Source organism: Hylaeus anthracinus, unplaced genomic scaffold (assembly GCF_026225885.1).
Source record: "Hylaeus anthracinus isolate JK02 unplaced genomic scaffold, UHH_iyHylAnth1.0_haploid 12001, whole genome shotgun sequence".
In the NCBI taxonomy this organism is placed as follows: Eukaryota; Metazoa; Arthropoda; class Insecta; order Hymenoptera; family Colletidae; genus Hylaeus; species Hylaeus anthracinus.
Genome location: NW_026534348.1, coordinates 13,351,587 through 13,373,031, shown reverse-complemented (window position 1 = coordinate 13,373,031; position 21,445 = coordinate 13,351,587). Strand labels below are relative to the sequence as shown.

The 21,445-nt window shown below is 40.8% G+C and overlaps 1 protein-coding gene across 4 annotated transcripts in view; it reads left to right on the top strand.

Annotated features, from left to right (window-relative positions):
- The window catches only part of LOC128891456 (transcription factor collier), a 90,118-nt gene that overhangs the window by 25,111 nt on the left and 43,562 nt on the right, over nucleotides 1-21,445 (top strand). For all 4 annotated transcript variants that reach the window (XM_054150948.1, XM_054150947.1, XM_054150949.1 and 1 more), the window contains 2 exons: nucleotides 3,459-3,532; nucleotides 4,136-4,204. In XM_054150948.1, coding sequence (XP_054006923.1) covers nucleotides 3,459-3,532; nucleotides 4,136-4,204 — 143 coding nt within the window. The remainder of the gene's footprint in view (nucleotides 1-3,458; nucleotides 3,533-4,135; nucleotides 4,205-21,445) is intronic.

Genomic DNA, 21,445 nt, shown 5'->3' with positions numbered 1-21,445 from the left:
ACTGAAATATGAGAATTTAACTATAGATTAAGGAAATAATGGGTTCGAGATAAGTTAATCCTTGGCAGATAAGGAGAGGAGGAGAGTGTGTCGGCTGTCTCTATGCCGGTGGACATTCTTTCAAGGGGTGAGAGTAACATTGCATGTACGTTGTACAATGGTGTGTACGTCAGACGTCGGGGGTTGCACGACCGATGGAGAAGGGGATTCCCAGGGGACTTTTCGATTCGATTCGGGATGGAAATCATTACGGGAGATTTGAATGACTATCTTCGAATTTATCTCCGCCCTTCTGTACGTTTTTCCTTCCTTATTCTACTGTCATTTTCGGAGGCCCGTCGCGAACAAAATTATGGTTTTGTTTCCATGAGCGTTTTCGACTCTTCCTTGCATCACTGTAAACTCGTAAAATGGTCATTATTCTGTTTGTTTGTTTACATTTACATTAGTCGCTCGATGACCTCTTTGTTTACTAGAAAGTGCTACATCACGTTTTGATTAATTCGAAACACAATAGTCAAGCGACTTCAGTTGAACCGCGAACGTTGAACAAAGTTAAGGTAATTCACACTTTGATCAAATAATATTGACTTGCAAGAATTGGAAAAAAAAATCAAGATCAGCGGAGTAGGTGCACCGTCGTTATTAGTCCGTAAGTAATTCCCGTGGGAATTGGAGGGCAGCGGGGAGGCCCAAACGTTTCTATTGGGACCAAAGGGTAATGGAAGAAAGGCCCCCGAGGGGCTGACGCTGACTGCTGGTATCCCCAGGACGAGTTGTCTGACGTTGCTTCCCACCTCCCTCTGCTTACTTGAGCCAGCTACCCCTTGAGATATTCGACGGCATAACCACACACTTTTCAGCGGATAAGTGTGCCCGTAAAAGAGGTGTACCATCAACAGTGACTCTTTTTGAGACTTCGCGATTATGAAAGTAGCTTGCAAGCAACGGGGGGAACGGTAAACAAATTCTTTAATAACCTTAAACCACTTACGACGACATTAAGTGAATGCTCTGGTTTACGAAAAATAGTCGGTTTACAGAAATTTCTTTTGTTACGAAGAATGGAATATTAAAGCATGACCAATGGCATAACACTAAGTAATGGTAAAACGACGTATTTATATTTTTTGATTGGTGATTTTTTCCGAATAAATATAGAAATTATAAGACAACTTGCGTAGAAGATACTTGGATCAATCGCCTAGAGAAGAAAGTAATTTATTGATCGATGTGGGTATGCGTACCCATACACGTTATAGATAAGCAATATTGTCGATGTAGGTGACAGCGAAGACAAACAAGGACTTAGCGTTTCGCGAGAATGAAGGGTGTAGTAAAAAGTAATTGCTCGAAATTGTTCGCAAGTGCGACAGGTAAGCTAAATCAACACGTGTCGTACCAGTGGTAATGATTGCTGAACAAATAATATCGCATGTCGTATCACAAGCTATACATGACCTACCCGACAGTCGTTACACGTATAAGCAACAATTATTGTAGGTGACATGTGAATACTGTCTTAAATTATAGAAGTAGTGCCATCAAAGTTTGACAAGTTTATTAGTTCCTTCGAAAAACAGTGACACGCGTTCATTTAAAATAATTACTATCTTTCGAGATTGCTATATACGAAACTTTTGTATCTGAATCTCCAATCGATATTTGTTTATAAATGCACTTAGGGAGACCTAGAGAAAAAAATCTGTTTGTCAGAAAATGTTTTATAATAAATTGTTCGATTCTACTAATAATACTGCAATATTTAAAGTATTTATTTAATCAATTACCAAGTACTTACTAAGCGTTGACGGAGTATTCAATCATTTTCGCAAATAAAAGTACATGTATCGTACATATTTATAGACTGTATTAAAAAGTTTGTACGAAACTTCAGGGGAATGTAGTACTCATTAAAACAAACGAACAAGGTTCAATATAAACAGGTTGAAAAATCACAGAATAATATACAAGATTCGTGGTCAAAACGATGATAAGTTTGAAAAACAAAAAAATATATAACCGTTGAGCAAGTATAACCTCTATTCTAGAAGTAGAAGTTAATGCGTACAAGGGAGACACTTATGTTAATTATTCTCGGTACAAATAAGATCGCATGTTGCTCAACTATTAGAAGCCGTAATGGTCAAAGGGCACGTAACGTTTTATGTCTCCTTTCGCTTTCCCGTTACCAGGAATATGTACTCTTCCCCTCCCGGTCCCCCCTTTCCTCGTGTTTATTCTTGCCCCTCCGTATTTTCGGGCTGAAGTTTTTACTTCGAGAGGGGATGCTTCCCTGATTTACCTACGGCCACGAATACAGTCATCGCGGTTCGTTTACGTTGCAATTCGGTTATTTCGTTCGTATAAATATTTGATGTCGCTCCAGAAGTCGCACCTAACTGCCGAGGCGAAATGTATTTCATACCGTTACCAGGGCTCTCCGCTATTCAACTGCTCTTGCATGCCGAGTACCAACGTCAACCCGACGAATTCCCTGGGATACTGTATTTCAAAGTATTTACATTTTATCGCTCCTTCGTAAACTCTGGCAATTTTGATCGTTACATGCAATCTAGCATGAAAGCCACCGGCGATAAATTGCAAAAGTGATACGGTTAACGTGTCTATCGCATGGAGATACAAACGTTCGAACGGTAGTTATGCTCTTTTTTTGGGTCTGTTTAACGAATAGTGAATGAAATTACTGTCGCGTCGATTTGCATATATTTAAAACGTACATCACGAAATGTGTGTGTATTCAGTTTATTTACATTAGGTCTCCCAACGCTTAGACAGAGAAATTGAATTGCAATAAAAATAAATTTGTGCAAATAATACAGAGCTAAAAGTTGCGACTCGCGTTAAAGAGTATTTATCATCCTTCGAAGGATATCCCTCGCCGAGATCAAAGGAAGCCCACCTATCCACATTGTGTTATTCTAGGACTAATCCGCATCTTGTTCCCCAATCGTGAGTGCCCGTGCACAGGGTAGTAACGCGTTGTCATTAAATAAAAATCAATCAGAAGGCTGTGAAGGAGGCTTAACGGATTTGCTTAGGCCGCCCATGGCTTACCGATCCTGTAGGGAACTTGCCGACCTGCGGTGCGGAGTTCTTTAATGCCCTGCGTGTTTTCCACCAGTTTCAAAATTATCAAACACAGCAAACAACAAAAAGTATTTAACCTTCTAATGGTATTAAGCAAATATTTCACGATAACATTAGTGATTAGCCTGTAATATTGTTCATCTGTAATTTAATCCATGCATCTATCGGTAGATTGCTAAGTCACATTACTATATTGGAAACTGTCATAAATTTACTTCTAGAAAATTATTATTATTGTTTTAAATGTAGTTAAAACAATCATTGATGAAATTATTGTTAAAAGAATCAGTCGATTAATAGAGAATAAACTGCGATTTGTTCTGCAACAATGTCATTTTCTGTTTCAGGCTATCATGTACGAAGGACAGGATAAGAATCCTGAGATGTGCAGAGTCCTTTTGACTCACGAGGTGATGTGTAGGTAAGTTACTTTCTGCAATGACTAGCAAAATATGGCTTATCATCATCACTTGCAAGAATGATATATTTGTAAATTCAAATAACACCAAAAAAGCTAAATTCTTCAACCGTATCACTTATCTTCATTTGCAAGATTAATATACTTAAAATTTCAAATGATACCGATACAATAAAATTCCTCAATATTGGCAATTTCAATGCCGTAACGATAGTTTTATACAGAGTTGTAATAACAAATGTACCTTGAGATCATAATTCCACTGCAAGCGACTACGTATGCAAGAAGAGGAGAGTATGTGCTCGCTATGCAACCAACCACCCTTACGGTGGCAAACCATAAACGTAACGAAACACACGAGGGTACAGTCATTCTTCGGGGGTGGCTGACTCATTGACCCATGGGACTTCGGTCTGACTACTCTCCACCCCCGAACTTGCGAAGTCTCAAGGGTTCTGGTAGTTTTTAGCCAGTCTCGAAAGTTCTGACCCTTCTGGACCCACGAATCGAATTGAGGCTGACATAGCGTACGCTTTCTGCGAGCGAACTATTCGAAAATTACGCGCGCCTACCGATCTCTGACTTGCCTATCTTGTTTCGTTGCAGCCGATGTTGCGATAAGAAAAGCTGCGGGAACAGAAACGAAACGCCAAGCGACCCTGTGATCATCGACCGGTGAGTCAAATTTCTCACGTTCTCTATCATATTTCGTCAAGCCTTGATATCATGATTTTTGCCTCGTCACTCTTATTGTAATTAACGATATAAACTGGTTGTGCATTATAAGCGTGAAAAACAATCCTAAATATGAAATTAAAATGGAAAAGATTCGATCTGGAAGCAAAAAAGTATCATACAAATTGACAGTTTCCTCTTTTTGGGCTTTTACGCATAAAATAATTAAATTATGCACATAAATGTTGAATAAACTTGTTCTCTATCTCTCTTCCTAGAAAAGAAATGATGGAAACCTTAGTTTTAATTTACTATTAATTGTTTTCTCTCCATACATTTAAATCACGTTAAATTTATGAATACATTTTAATTTTTACTGGGATTGGAATGGAAATAGCAAATTGTATCTACTTTTTACGCATAACAAGTTTTCCCGCCAATAGCACAGTATATTGTCACTTCTCCGCGACGAGAGTACTTGTCAAAACCCGTTAACCGGTTAACGAGCAGGCGTACGTATCGCCGAATTTCATAGAAACATCAACTGCTATAATACTAGTTTACCAACCCCGGTATCATCGTTCGCAACGATCTGGGAAATAAGGGTTCAGATAACTCGTTCTCGAAGGTAGCCAGCTACGAGATAGCGTTGCATCCCGTCACAACTAGAAACCCAGGATATTTAGGCTTGCAAAATACGTTTCCTACGAGGTGCGGCGAGGCTGCAAGGTAGCAGAACACTCGAATACTCAGACGTACTTATACCTCCTCCACCTTCTGCATGGTGCTGCTTGTCCTTGGAAATACATGCACACACTCTTTCTCTCTCTGTCTCTCCTCCGACACCTACCCCCTTTCTCTCTCCCCCTCATCCACACACAAATACACAACCTGACATGGGAGTAGTAGGGTGAGCCTGATATCTGAATAGTCTATAGAGTGTCCTGAGATAGGAACGGTAGGAAGGAAGAGGTTTCCCGCGGGACACAGGCCGAGATAGTCTTCAGGAGGACATCTTGTGCTCAGGGGTGCTCAACGTCCGGTTTTCGATACAACGGCGTCTCGGAGCTTTCATCCCCATCCACGGGATACGTGTTACACGTAGGAGACAGGTAAAGCCTACGAGGCTTGCACATAACTATTTTTCCGTTGCCTTGCAGCCTTTTCGTATCCGCATCTCCTGGATTTAAGTGCATAGGCGTTATTTATAGTTTTCGAGAAAATGTCCCCTTCAGCTTGAAAAGGTTTGGTCGTGCAGTTTGAGAAACTGTTGTTAAAATATTTGGTTCTCGAGAAAATGTTTTTTTCGTATCATTTCATAGAGAAGAAGTTGTCGAGTCTTGTCTTTGATTAAACAAATTTACTACTAAATTAACAGATTCAGTATTCATTTATTTTTTGAACTACGCATTCTAACAATTATTTGTTGTAACTGGGAACAGAAAGACATTGTCACATTCTAATTTTGCATTCGTATTCGAAAAGGTCGCGCACCTCCAAACACTTTATTTTTTTCATTTCTGAAAATGATTCATCATAGAACAAGAAAGAAAGAAGAAAATTATTATTTGTTTTACATCCTTCCTTCGTTTAATAAGAATTCGAACAAATTTTCATTATTACTCCAGCCAAGCCTGTAAGCTTATGACACCGTGTTAGCCTCATTATAACGAATTTGCGTCGAAGTAAGTCTCATCCGACGAAGCATTAGAAAAATTAATTTCGAAAATGCTGGTTCGGCATGTGGCACGCACGCAACCAACTAACATCGTATAAACCGTGATATAATGTAAATGCAGCCACGTTGTGGTCGCGTGTCATATCGAGAGCCACCCTAGACTACGTCTCTCAGCTTGGTTTGCGGTAGATCGTGCTGGACGTAGAGTAAATGAACGATCCATAGGATTAGAAGATTGACTTAGCATACAGACTATGTTTGTCAAGCATTTGCATTAATAATACTTATAGGAGTTTCTAAAACTAAATGTTGGTACGGTTAACCCTTGAAAGTCTGATTTTTCAAATTAAATTTTAAAAAATATTAATGTATTTATTGCAGTAGCCAGATACAGGGAAAAGTAATAAAAGGAAATCACAATACGTATTTTATATAAAAACAAACCAATTGCAAGTGCACAATTCGATTTAAAAGTCTGGTATCAAATTTGAAAATTTACGAGCTTCTTTAGCAATAATTTGTGACTCACAAGGCTATAAACTTATCGTTTGAATAATTGCAATCAGTTTGAAGTAGGACGCATCTCGTAGTTCGCAGTGAATGTATTAATCATCCCTTGTCTTCCAAAGTATAAAAATATTATGAAATTTCGAATGAATGATCTGTCTTCTATATACTCTAACTAAGAACTCTAATTATGGTCTTGTCCTCGAAAGGCTTCGCCGGATTGTCTCCTACGGCGTTCGGTGAAAGAAAGTGATAGGGTGAAAAAATGGCCACGCTTAGGCATAGAATCCGCTTTTGTTATTTGTTCCTTTTTTTTTTAGTCAGATAAACACGATTGATTGGGGGTTGCGTTGTATTTTCTGCACAGTTGAGCGAGCATGTCACAATCGACCGGGGCCGTCTCAATCAAAGTGGCATTGATACCCTTCGTTCATTCTCTCGAACGGGCCCTCGCGCTCTGCATTGCGGTTTTGTTCCCGACCGAAAATCTATTAGCCCACCAATATATACATACATATATTCCAGCAAGCAACACATACGCATACACATACAAACACTGCTCCCATATGGAACGGACACCAATTTTAATGGCCAATAAAACCAAAAAAACTGATCGTTAAAAATCTTTAAATCTCCATTGATTATTTCTATAAAAAAAAATTAAAGTTGAAATCGTTATAGTGTACTCCTACTTTCAATAATTGCAAAAGCCGAATTATTTTAATACTTTTTCAAAGACAAAATTGTGTACTAAACTTTAAATCTTATTAACCCATTCGCGACCGATTATTAAGCGATATGTGAATACTTAGAACATCTACCATACAATTGAATCGTACTTATGAAAATTGTCATCGAAATAATCCTGTCACACTCAAAGGGTCAAAATGGTTATGACTACCGAAACAGTTCTGATTGATCAACACGCAACATCGATCAGCGACGTCGCGAGCAGACGCGCCGCGAGAATAGTCCTAGAGAAGCCGGTATTAGACTCGGAAACCAATTAACATGCATAATTAAAATGGCATTGTCATGGCCGTACAGCGCCAGGGGCTCTTCCGTCGACTGACGAATCTCCCGGGACAAACGCCGTTCCATAATTATGAAAATCCTCTTCCCCATCTACGGCCAGTTCCTCGATTTACCGTGTACCTCCACCCTGTATCACTCTTTTGCCAATTGGGAATGGTTCGGCACGCAGGTAACCCTTTGGAAAACCTGAGGCAGGGCGAAAGAAATCGGACACCGTGTTGTCACGACGGAGGACAGAATTTCTTTTTGTAAGAGTAGAAGCATGCGCTTTTCTTGAAGTCAGTTGTCAGTTTTCTTCTAAAACCAGACCCCAACTGAACATAATGGGTTAAAACGACGAACGGGCTCCAAATAACTTGATTATATTTGTACCGGTACCATTGATAGGGGATCTTATTTTAACGAACCCACCATAATCCGACCAAGAAAGAGAATGGAAAGACAAGCCCTTTCCATTTTTACGTTTCATTCACTTGGAGTTTCCATAAAACTCTAGTCTCGAGCAATTGCAAGGAAGGTTGCTCTTGGGTTTTATATTACTGGTAAAGTCTACGCCAACATCATCACAGAACGAATCCCAAACTCGCACTGTGTATAGTGAGATAAATAATAAATAATAAATGATTACATATTCACACATTTCAACTCGCTATAAATGCACAGATATCTCCAGTCCAGTTATAACAAAAATATTTTATTCCTTTTACTTTTAAATCGTTTGAACATATGAAGGTTTACACGTGCCCTGATTAATACACCAAATTATCAAAACGTGTTCAATCTTCTAAAAATTCTCTTCCCTGTCCAGTTTCTCGATTTACCGTGTCTCTTGTCCCCGTATCACTTTTTCGTCAATTGGACCCGGCATGCAGGTAACCCTCTGGAAAACGTGGGACAGGATGAAAAAAATCGGGCATCGAGCCGCCGCGACGTAGGACAGAGCCGATAAAGGGCGATCGGGTCATTCGTCGTCGGCCCGATTGGTTAACTTTATTTTGCTCAGTGGGCAAACCCTTAATTTCAGAACATCGATCATAGCCCTCGCATGCCCTCCGCTCGATGCAACCACGTCCTCTCCGTTCGGCCGAGCCGCGACCCTCAACGCAGTGACGCGCCTATCTACTGTACCCTTCGTCAATTTGACGGATTCCATTTCGGTTGGTGCGCGACGACGATCGTTTCGTTTCCCTGGACGTATGGCCTCTTCGAGGGGATGACGCGGGAGAATTTTTCACAGGAAAAATGGCAGCCCCGGCCGATTAATACCACGATGAACGTTCGTTCGTTCGCGAAAGGGAGGATTTATACATTTCGAAATTGTTTGAAAAGTTAATGGGCGGCCTCGAAAATTTGTTACCGCTGGCACGGCGAGAGTAACGGGCCAGGGTCGCAGAGATATTGAAATACCGTGAATTAACGGAAACGCAAATGCCTCCAACGATAAAATTTAATCCTTCACGGACACACCGCAGTTTGGCATCTCGCCTGGACCTCAACCTCGTGGTGAATATTTTGGGTTCGCTCGACTTTTCAGAACGATATATGTGGCGAGATTTTACACATATTACGCGAGGAATCAAACAAACAAAGTCAGATTTGTGGAAACTGTGTCCCGACAGTTGAAATTTGTAATATTTGAAGCTTTGAGAGTCAGAAGCTTTGAGGCTCTGACACCTTGAGTCAGAGTGTGTCTTTACAGATATGCACAAATTTCACGTTTGAGAGAGCAATTAAATCACTTCTAAAAAAGCACCATCAACGCTTAGTCATTTAATATTTTCCTTTAGCGACAATGCGATGTCTCAAACCTCGTCAATTAAAATTTCTCACAACAATATTCTTCTTCATGAAACAACAATTAATTTTTGAAATGAGCAGTCCCTGGCTTAGAAAATATGAAAAGAATTTTAAAAATTTATGAAGGCTAAGAAACAGGATATACATGTTATGAAAAATGCAGCGAAAAGCGTCTATTGAGAATATGAAAAACTTTGGAGCGGATCCCTCGTCGTTGTTGATATTGTGGTTTTCAATGGCACGTCTATCATCCACATAAATACCGGTTCGCGATATTCCCTTCGTCGAGTCCAAACGCGTAACAATCAATGGTTACCTTAATTGATTGCGATTGGTGAAGGATGTTCGGGGCGATTTGGTCGACGTCACAATGACACACGGATTGTCAATCAGTCGCGCTTGTGGCGTTAATGCATGCAAATTTGGCCGAATCGCGCTACGTTGTCTCGTACCCTTGCTGCGAAATTCCATCAGTATGGATTCGATATCAAGGGCGGTCAGAGTATTTCTGGTTCGGCATTATTGCAGAACGCTGGGAGTTCTTTTGACGTTTGAAGCGACGCGCGAATTTACCCCGTCATTGTTTCCAATCTACATTTTACGAATGCACGCAAATATTTGTCGTTGTTATTTTCATTTAAAAACCCACACGCGTATAATATTCGACTCATCAGGTTTTGCATTTCATGCACATTTTCAGATAAAGTAGTGATTTATCTGATGGACCGCTGGATTTATATTTAAGATATTTATACTTTAGAGAGAATACTTAATTATATTTAATGCATTGATGGATAAAGGAATCCAAATAAATTCAAGGGTAGCAGAAAGAATGAATATGCGGAACATAGCTCGAAGGTATCAGAAGTCGTAAAAGTCAGACATGTTTTGACGCCTCGTTAGAAGTTAAACAAGTGAAAGTGCGTGCTATTAGCGACACATGTTCAACCGCGCGGTGTTAATGCTGTTTCACCTACGAAGTAAGTATCACGTGTTTCGCACACCGGTAAACTGGATAAAAATGATGAAAACCATCAACCGAGATAGGAGCGACAATGACGGGTGTCGTCTGACTGCTAGTAGATGGCACACATCGATAAGGGAAACTTATTAAGCGTACGACGTATACGATGCATACTGAAATGGGCTTGCCATTCATTGGTAGAATCAAACTATAGTACAGTCAGGAAATAATAATATTTGTTACAGAATCCTGTAGTTACGCTATATGTATTTATTTTCCTTCTAATTTTCACAAAAACTGGCACCAGTAGTTATTGAGACAACATTTTAAAACTTTGTACTTTTATATGTAGTTTTGAACGCTCAATTCCATGGCGTAAACAATTTTATTGGATTTTTCGATCTGATTGCTTTTTCAAACAATTTCTTTTTTTAAATGCAAAAAAATTATTTAAACATTTTTTTGATTACACCATTGAATTCAGCTTCAAAGCTGCATAAAAGTACAAAGTTTATAAGTATTGTCTTAAGAACTACTGGTAGCTAGATTTGTGGTGGCGCCATCCCCTAATTAAAGTCAACCAAGTGTTATCTACAAATTTCTTTCCTTTCAAGGACTCAATTTAAAATATAAATAAAGAAAGCAAGTTTTTAGGAATAAAACGAAATAAAGCACAAGTAATTTCAAGTAAACACGGTACAATTAAGTTCGGAATTGTTTTGCATGACAATGCAACCTGCGAAACAGACTCTTCCAATACACAGCTGCCGAAAGCTAAGGAACCAATTGCATTTTATCGGTCCGTATTTTTCAGGCTGACTGATTCTGGAAGTACTATTTTCTAACGCGACTATTAGGGAAATCAAAACATACTCAGTGGTAGTACACGTTCTGGTACGCGAAACATATGGGACCCGGTTGCAGGGGTATCACACCCTCCTTTCTGAGCATACCCCTAAAATAAATGGACGAGAGCACGCGTGCACACTCCTGTACAGAAACAAGAACGGCCGATCGCTCGAGCGGGAAATCGCCGTATAAATAGCGCTGTATTTGTACGGCTAATTATTTTTTGGCTCCACCGGTCGCATAATTGAAACTGATAACTAGATCGCGAATTTTATGCATTTTTTATGCAAGCTAATATAATAAATACATTTCAAAAGTTATATGTATAAATGTGTTCAGATAAGAGAATTCGCATGACGAAGATTCTACTAATAACCAAGTTTTATTTCAACCAACCACAATTTTCACGTCCAAAAGAATATCAAACATGCGTAATTTATTGGAATCGATGATATCGAGAAGCCCACGGCAATCTGTCATCGAATCCTTTTTGCCCACTGAATTGATCAAGGTCAAATCGAAGATATCCGCGATTCCCTTTCAGTTGTGCAGCTATTTGATACCTCGTCCTCTTCTTCGATGTGAAATTTAGAAACTCTGAGCGGTTTTCGTACGATCGTTAAGGGCCAAAAGGGGTCGCAGATATTTCAGAGCCCAAAATGGCTTGGTTCCCTCGTAAATTCGCCCAATTAGCCGAATCACCAAAAAATTTACGGAATATACCTAACCGATTGACGACAGATATGCGGGGGTCCTTTCGACGAGTCCGAAGAGGAGAAAGACGCCTAAAACACTCGCATTACTTGCGAAATACGGCTGGAATCTATATTGGATATTATCGATATCTCGATCTGTTCAGCCTGCTAATGGAAAACTTATGCTAATTTATCTCCTGTCGATCCATTATGTATCAGCGGAATCGGTTCTGGGATTGCCCGAGCAAACCATTTGGTGCGTTTTTTGGCACGACTGTGACAGAAACAAACATTTGCACCCTACACTTTTCAAGGTCATTTGCAACTACGGTAGTACACTCGCACTATCATTAATCATCGGCTGAACGGTGTCACTGGATCGACGAAACTGGCTTCCCGCTTTCGTGTTGAGAGAGAATCACGTTCAATCGAGAAAGAAACGAAAACTCTTCAATGTGTTGTGCGAGACATTAAATGCAAACAAATTAAAGTATACAGGTAATTAATTTAACGAATACACGCGAATACACGCGAGAATATGCTAATCTTTCAAATGCTTGTTCTAATGCTTCCATCCTTTGAAGCATTATATTTTCTTGTCACATTCAATAAATTTGCATAAACCTCTCTCCGAAATACGTTAACAAAAATAAATGATACTTTAGTGTTATGTTGATATAAGTTCAACTGGAAAGAGTTAATACGAAATATAGGAATGCTATTAGGTAACAGAAATTTATAACATTAGGAAGTTACATTCTGAATTCCCGGCATATTTATTAAATAAAAAATCAGCCCCTTCGTGGATACATTACAACTTCCATCATTCTCCATACATCGAAGTAACAATAAAACGACATTAGAGTCATTTGATTCCGACACGCTTAGCCGAAGCGAGAAAATCTTATTGTTCCGGTGAGAAAATTCTCGACATTTCAGGAATCCTTGCTCAAGTGGACGCTGATTGTCCCACCGTCTCTACGAAAAGTGGTGAGCATATCGAGCGCTGTGACTACAGAAGAGCCTATATAGACAGATACCAAAACGTACCCAGGAGTATCGTAGAGCCACGGAATCTTAGTCGTACTTGAGACTTCGGCTCGATTCCCTTACGGTTATTCTACCTACCGAGAATTACCCCGATACGGTATCCTTATTTTCGAAGAATATCTTAACAGCTTCCCACACAGTGCTTGTTTCTTATTCCATTCCTACTTCGTCGAAGCAAAGGGTAGAAAGAGGGAACTCCTTATTCCAACCAACCCTCTCTCTACGGTCTGAACTCTCTTCGTCCACCTTTTTGGTCCCTCTCTCTCTCTCTCCCTCTCTTGCTCTTAAAGAGAAGAAACCAATAGGGAGAACCGATCAGCTTAATGCATATTGATGCGCGCCGGGCTAAGTGAGTGAAAAATCGCCATCGATCTACCTTCCTGGAAAGTGGAGGCATTCCCTTTTTCTTGCCGTCACTTGCCAGTTTTCTTCCACCGGCATTGCCAAAGCCCAAGACATTTCCAGATTTCCTCTCTGACCCTTATCAAGCAAGCGTAGCTCGACTTTATATCTATTTTTTTGTTTAATATATCCGCGTTTTTAAATTCTTTCGCGATCGGAAATATCAGAAAATTTCAAAGCCAACCGAATTATCCTCTTTCAACGTTGAGATGTATTGTAAACTTCAGCTTCATTTATTATGTATATCTGCATCGTAAGATGATATTGCAACGATTGCAACGATGATATTGCGATTGAAACGATTTAAGTTTCTCTTTACTGATGGATTAAATAATTTGGAAAAACGTGGAGCAGCATGGTGCTCGCAAGATTATCTTCAACATTTGAATGTGTATAATACACGTGATAGAGAACTCTTGTCATTTTGTAACGTTATATGCTGCCAATGTCATAAAAAAATAAATAAATCTGATGCTGTGACGTTACAAGAGTATATTTTCGGCACAGTCAATGAAAGTTTTCGTGAAAAATCACTGAAACGATTGAAGTGTCTCTTTGCTGATGGATTAAATCATTTGGAAAAACGTGGAGCAGCACGGCACTGGCGAGATCATTTTCAACGTTTGAGCGCACATACACGCCGTGATAGGACTCTTGACATTTTGTAGCGTTATATGCTGTCGCTGTCGTTGTTTCTGCTAGCCTCGTTGGGGTCTTGGCCCGCAGAACAGATGCCAACCGTCACGGCTCGCCGATGGCTGGAAGGGTGCCTCTAGATTGAGTCCTCTACGCTGCCTCCCTTTCCATCCTCCTCTCGCTATACGAAATCGATCTCCTATTCTATTCTATCTTCTATTATTTCTACCAAGATTCGACGCTGTCCTAATGTCTGCTTGGAAATTCAACGATGTTTCGCTTCGGCAAACATTCGATACCATTAAATATTTTGACCGCTCGTTGACATTTTTGATCGATCGGATAACAATTCAACTGTATCGACAAGCTACTCTCCAGCTTAATCTTTTGTTTGCTAACTTTTGGATGTATGGTCTTCGTCTTTTAAATATAGGAAAGCATTGCGATAGATGGGCTGTAGAAAAGAAGGTATTAGGTTGTCCCAAAAGTTTCTTGCGTTTTATTAATAATTAATATATACACAATATTTTATGTTTTATGTTACATTACTGAATTGTGTACGATTAATTTCGCTTCATTACTGTTACAGCATCAATGTCTAAGAAATTAGATTGTCTATTTATATAAACACTGCCACAGAAAATAATTGAATGCAACTCACGAAAGAAACTTTTCGGACAACCTAATAGTTTATGATTTCACTTATCTTCAGACAAGTAGGATTAAGTGATAAAAATATTTTACATTGATTTTGAATGTCAGCTTTTCATCTCGGAGACCATATATGTATAGCAAAGCAAATAATACCAGATAGGAATAAAACGATGATGTAGATGAAATTGTAATAATACAGTTAAATTCAAAAACAGTATATGAAATTTGAAATTGACACGATTCAACAAACCCAGCCAAATTTTATTTGAAATGAATAAGAAATAGGAAATCGTATTATACAAGACTATCACAAAAGTATGAAAACCCACCGGAACTATTAAACATATATGCTTCATTCGAATCATCGTAGTATTGTCTATAGCACGAAACTATTTGAATTTCTTTAATTTAAATGATCACAGATCATAATAAAAGGATTACACACATACTGTCACCAAATACAGGAGGAATGGAAGAAGGAAATCTCACTATACGTATAATTAAATATTACCACAACGAATAATCCAGTATTTCAAGTTTGTAATTTCCGAATCAAATTCATCCTACAGGAGATAAGTAGAAACTCGCGGCACACGCGTTAATGAAGTATAATTTAAAAGAAGACGCGCACGAGCGCACTGGAGGACTCTCGCTTATCCGTATAAAGAAGACGAGCAAACAGATCGCAAGGGAGCATCCGTACATAAGGGGTAATAGAATGACAACGGCAACGAGTACGGGAGTGGTGATGCATTATTTTGGGGATTGGAAACCGGTGGCGCCCATCGGCCTTATGTCAAACCCTTCGCACAATAGACAGCGTGAATTTCGAGTGGCCGACCAGTGTATACGCACGCGTATGTGTATTTTCTTTATTACTTGCACGCGTAGTCGCGAGAGAAAAAGAGAGGAAGACAAGGCAAAGATAGATAGCGGGTTCCGCTCAAAACAGGTGGTTAGCAATGAGGAGAAGGGCCAGCAGGGAACCCGCTGCGCCGCGTTGGTAGGGAGCCACTTGAAGAGTCGCGTGGCCAACTCAATTACTTTCTAGAGCCTCTAAACACCGAGCACACTATAAGGACCCTGACAGATCAGGTGACCGTCTATTTTCGTCGCCTGAGCAATTTGTGTTTTACTTCGTGGCTTTTGGGGTCAGGTACGGTCGAGAGTCCCTAATCGTGGGACATAAACACAGGATATGAGAAGTAAAATGATCGGAAAATGATGAAAAAAATTGTAACCCTCGAGATTTCCACTTTGTGACGGAACAGAGTTTTATGATTTTGTCACCTTGAACGTTTGGGACTCCAAGAGCTTTAAATATATCACAAATTGTTCAAGCGACCAAAATCGCTACGAAGTGCTTTGTCTCTTAAGAGCCTAATCCCTTCGAGTGCCTTGAATTAATGCTTAACATGATTACCCAACCGTGTCATCCGATTCTCGAAATCCAGCCGTCGCAATAAAAGATTTGACCGAGGTAACCACAAGATTAAACAATAGTAATTCTACGTTTATATGGCGCTGTTATAGCTGTTGGTCATCATAAGAATTTTCTATTGAAAACCACTTTGATTATGGTCGGATTATTAAAAATAATTGCACATCAAAAATTCGATTAAACTAATCCTGAGAAACATTTTATATTTTAAAATAAACGAATCACCGTTTTTTTAGCTACTTCGAAAATAAGATTTAATTGTATTTTCCGTTTCCAAATTGGAAATTGCTGATTTCTTAAATTAAATGAATATTGTATATATTAGGTGAACCGGAAAATAATATCGTTTTTGTAATTTTAAATACTTGTTTATCGTTCATCAGCTTATTGATTTTTATCGATCTGGCATTGACAATTTGCACACTAGATGGCAAAAGGCTATTGATAACGGAAACGATTATACAATTAATAATTAAAAATATAAATTTATAAAAAAAATTTTTTGAATTTAATGTAAAAGAACGACATTAATTTCCAGTCCACCTAATATATATACAAATTAAAATTTGGATTTCAATTAATAATTGGCGATATCCTAAAATTCATATATTATCACGAATGCATCCATATCATAAACTAAACAAATCACCATTGTTGCAGCTCATCCGTAGATGGTTTTTAATTGTGTTTCGCGGTTCCGTTAAGCACACGTTTCCGTTGGCCGTGAATGGGTTAAATATAAAATGTAGTGAAATTTTGCTTCAAACAGTAAATCGTCGATTTCTGAATTAATTAGATTCAGAGTACCACTCTAAACCAGAAGAGACGTGCGGTTTACAGCAACCTCGACATCGATCAGTGCGTAACCTCCGTCTAACCACCGAAAGTGGTCGAGAACGGACGATTACAAAGTACTTCAGTCTTGAGCATACGTGTACGTTGCGAACGACCAATGCACGCCGATTCCCTGCAGCTAGTTTTCCACATAAGTAAAGCTTTCCTCGAAGCAACGCGACACGTTTAATGTTTTCTATACGGAGTCGCAAAGTATGATACTCGCCAATTACTACCAACTCTCGTGAGAAAATAAAAAAAAAGAGGTATAAAAATCTACGAGCTATAGGAATAATCGATTGACATCTCGGAATTCGTTTGGGTTTATTGGCAGCACGCAGAAGTAACACGCACACCTGTGCCCCACCGGCACGAACACAAGCTCGTTAAGCTGTCGAGAAGGCAGCATAAAATAAGAGCCGAATAGCTCGCATAGCTTGGCGCCTCTTGACTGTCCATCAGCTCCGGGGAACTGCTAAGACACCCTTCTCTTTCTTTGGCACCCCATGGCCCCCCTCTCCTCGGAATCTTTTCCTCCCACCCTTCGATTCGTCCTTCATCATCAGGCGACGTATATCGTTCTTCGGCTCCGCAGAAGGGTTTCACCGTACCGAGAACTAAAAGGCAGGTTTAGGAAAAACGGGAAGTCTTTGCGCGCCTGTCAATCAGCCGTCCACGGTTTTGCGGCTATCCGGTTAATGATGATCCACTGCTCTATCTCGTCAAGATCGTGCGCCTGCCAGCTCCGCGTAGCCTGCCCACCCGAACACGTCCCGTTGAAAATAGTAAGCGCGATTGTCGCTGTGGTATCCGTGGGTTCATAGCTCTGGAATCTTCCGAGCGACCTCGAAAGCTTTTTTTTGAAACGGTATCGTTGCTCGACGATCCGTCACGTACCGAACCTCACTGACTTCACGTCGTTTTATTCCGATCACGATGTCGACAAATTTATCCCTCAAATTCTTAGAACATGCACACGTCTCTGTTATTCCAACGACATCAATAAACATTCGAATTACTGAGATATGGAATATATACCCTTACGCAATATATGTTTAATCCCTGGCACACATGGAATCTATATCACGATTCTCTATGCGAGGAATCGTGTAAATAGTGAAAAAAAGAAACAGAATGCGTACGAGGTTAGGTATTTATTTATATTTACTTATTTAAGCACGAAGTGAAAGTAAAATACAGATGAGGAATAAAAATATATCGGTTCATTTGTGAAAATGCAAATATATGAAGCTATATTTTATAGTTTTAATTTTGGTTTATCATTTTTTTTTTTTTTGCAACGAGGCAGCTGGGACAAATATTTCGTAGGCGTCCGTATTACAGAAGGGGACGATCAATGCGTCAAGATTTATGCGATTGATTCGAACGGAGCAGAGTGACAGTACAAGGAAGCGCTCTTAGTCCTGGTGTCCTTGGTCCCCCGAGAATACATCTCCCTTCGAAGCGTCGGTGTCCGAAGGATCTCTATAAATTTGCATGTAAAATACTAGCGGAAGTTCTCACGACAGTATCTACAGAGGATAGTCTGTTGCATCTATTGACGCACGTCTCGGACACACTCTCCTCGGGATGCTTCGATTGCCTAATTTCATCTTGAAAATAACCAGAATTCCGTTCGGATTCTGCTCACATTTCCATATTTTATCGAACTGAACGTTTTGATCCGATGGTGCACGCTATATTTCGAAACAATTATTTTAATTATCGTATCTCTAGATAATAATTTAAGTTTCAAAAGAAAAGATAATAATAATAGTAAAGAAGAAACATGGCAAAGGAGTACCATAGACCATGTAACGATAGCTGAAGAAAACAAGGGAAAAAAAGGGATTCTCCAAAGGTAGGCGAGACGCAAGAGCTACGTGAAGAGTTTCGTAAACAACAGTTCATGAATACATTTGCCTCTATTGGATTTTGTTCGATCGAATCCGTATAGGCCGCACAGACAACCGGACGCTGGAACGTGGCGAGATCGCAGTACACGACGTATGTATACATTTCCGTTCATTCAATTGGTACCACAAACATAAAGATTCTTGCCGAGGAAAGTACAGCGAGACCTGCTGTCCACCCTTCGCGGAACGCGAGTCCCCTCGTACCACCGGCCATCAGCACTGCACCCCCGGGTCCATTCGTCCATTCGTTGGGCCGACCGGATTTCCAGACTTTGGGCGTCGGGGGTGGACAAGCCAGGCTGACCGGTTGCCATGGTGACCATATGGATTGATCCGAGCAAATATCATCTCCGAAGACGCCCGAAAGAATCGTCGGATTTCAGAGAACAGCTCTCTGGATTTCTCTTCTTTCCTTCTTTTTCCCTGCCTCCCCTGTTCCTCTGCCTCCTTCTCCGCCACCGTTCTACGGCTCGGTTGCTCGCACCCAGACAAAGCAGGAAAGAGAAAAGAAACTTAGGGGCCGGTTCGCGATGACCATCGGTCGTTGGCTCCATCCATCCATACAACTAATAGTCGTCTTACATAAGTAAAAAACGTATCCACTCGGTCGTGGAATATCAACGGAAGGTTGAAGTAGGAACCCAACGGGCGGATTCGTAACATTTGCGCGTTGGGTCTGACGCGATCTGCGCGGAGTGATGTTTCGAATGTTTCTAGCCTAATTAACGACATACTCAGGGCACTGTCATCATCATAATATACTGCAGAAAATATTTTAGGCGAAAGCAACAATATGATATAAAAAAAACTCACTGGAAAATAACCCAATGGATCGTGTGTCAATCCAGAACCTGTTACAGTGCTCAAAACAAGCCTAATTGTACTACAAATTACGAGTATCCAGTAACCCACACTGCGACTTTAAATATCCGATAAAAAAAAAAGGTTTATTGAAAGTTTTAACCAAAACTCAAATCAAGCTGCTTGAACGGGACGTCGAGACTGCGGGTTAATTAACCCTTTGCACTTGGATGTCTCTTCCGAGGGGACATCGTAAGTCCAGGCAAACTTTATTAGTGGTTACACAGAGTAAAATTATGAGAAAAGTTTCATCGTTTTACATCTGATAGCTTAGACATTAGTCGACCATCTGCCGAAAATCTTTAACCGATCTGTATCCGTGCAAGCCAATACGTCGATAACCGAAAGAAAAACGGCTTCTTACGGAATCCGAGGGGATGGCTGGTTTTCTGTTCTCTAAAAAAAATGTGACAGTACCGATTAACGATGCCGAGATTCCAATCGTAAAAATCTGTTCGGATCAAAGTGGACACAGCGGAGATACGTCTGCCGGGATGCCCCGTAATAACTTTACGTGGACAAGTAGCGGTGTAGTAAATAATGTAGCCTTGTAGAATGTTAGAAGGTACCAGTGCTCGCGAGTTAATAGCTCGCCTCTGGTAGACTCTCGGTACGGCGAACGACGAACGACAACAACAACGACAACTAAGCACGATGAGTGATTCAGTGCGCGTCGTGGCTCGATCTCACTCTCCGCTGCCTTCTAGGTTAGCGATCGGTGGTTCTCAACGCGCCGATCGTTCCGATGAATCCAGGATGACGCCTGGTAAGACGTCATGCGGGGGACCACCCACGGGGACGACGCTCCATATAAAGGTCCATGATCGTCGCACCGCATTGTCGAACAGTTGCCATCGGTGCAAGCGGCGGCATCGGCATTCCTTCCGTTTTATCTTCTTTCCACCGGTTTCTTCTTCTTCTTAGACGCACAATCTCTGCATCTCCTTCCTCCTCTTACTTTTCGTGGCTTCGTTTTTCTCGGTGACTCTGTTTCACTGACTCGCGCTTCTTTTCGATTCCGTTCCCTCTCCGCTTCTTCTTCTTGCGATACGCCGTCCAACTTTATCCGCGATTCCTCTTCTTTCTTTTACTCGTCCGTCTCTATCGCGCGCTTTGCGCTTTGGCTCGCCCCTCTGTCTGTCCCTTCCTACCTTCCACCGGATTTCTTCTTCTTGCGGCGAGAATTATAAATTAAGCTATTAAATGTGTGTTGAACGTTTCTTGCGGGGGTCCCCGGCGGGTTTCGAGGACTTTAGGAACGGTCGCCGAATCCGGATAAGGACTGGTTAAGGTCGTTTCCCGAACCAATGGTCACGCCGGACCGTCCCGTGGGTCAAAACGTCCGAAACGTCCTCCTGCGCGATTCGACACCTGGATTTCCATCCGCGTGCTTTTTGCGCTCCCGTCGAACGAACGCGGATCGACGTCGTGCGCGGCTTCTTCGCGCCTGTCGACAGCCGGCTGCCAGATCGTAATGCCGAGATGAAGCTTTGATCGCCGTCGTTGGTGGGCACTCGTTCGTCGTTGTAAATTCAAGTGACGCTTTAATTAATTGCTGGCCGACCGACGACATGCCTTTCTTACGCCTGCCGCGACTCATCCTACGACGCTTCGGTGGCGTAATTAATCAGCGCACTGACATGCTTTTTCGCGCAATTGTCCAAATACGATTTTCGCTTTTAGCATCCACGGTGAATCCAGTAGACGTCACGCGGCGGTTTGATGGCCAACGAGGCACCGCATTAGGCATGAATGCTAATCGAAAGAAGAAACGTCGTTAAGGGATCATAAAACATATTCCCCCGGATCTTATGATGGACACGGGACGCGAACAACCTTATTCTCTTTGATCTCGAGAATTAAATTAGGAGAGAGTGAACCAGAGCGGGTACCTTAGTTTCGAACATTTAAACGAAACCACT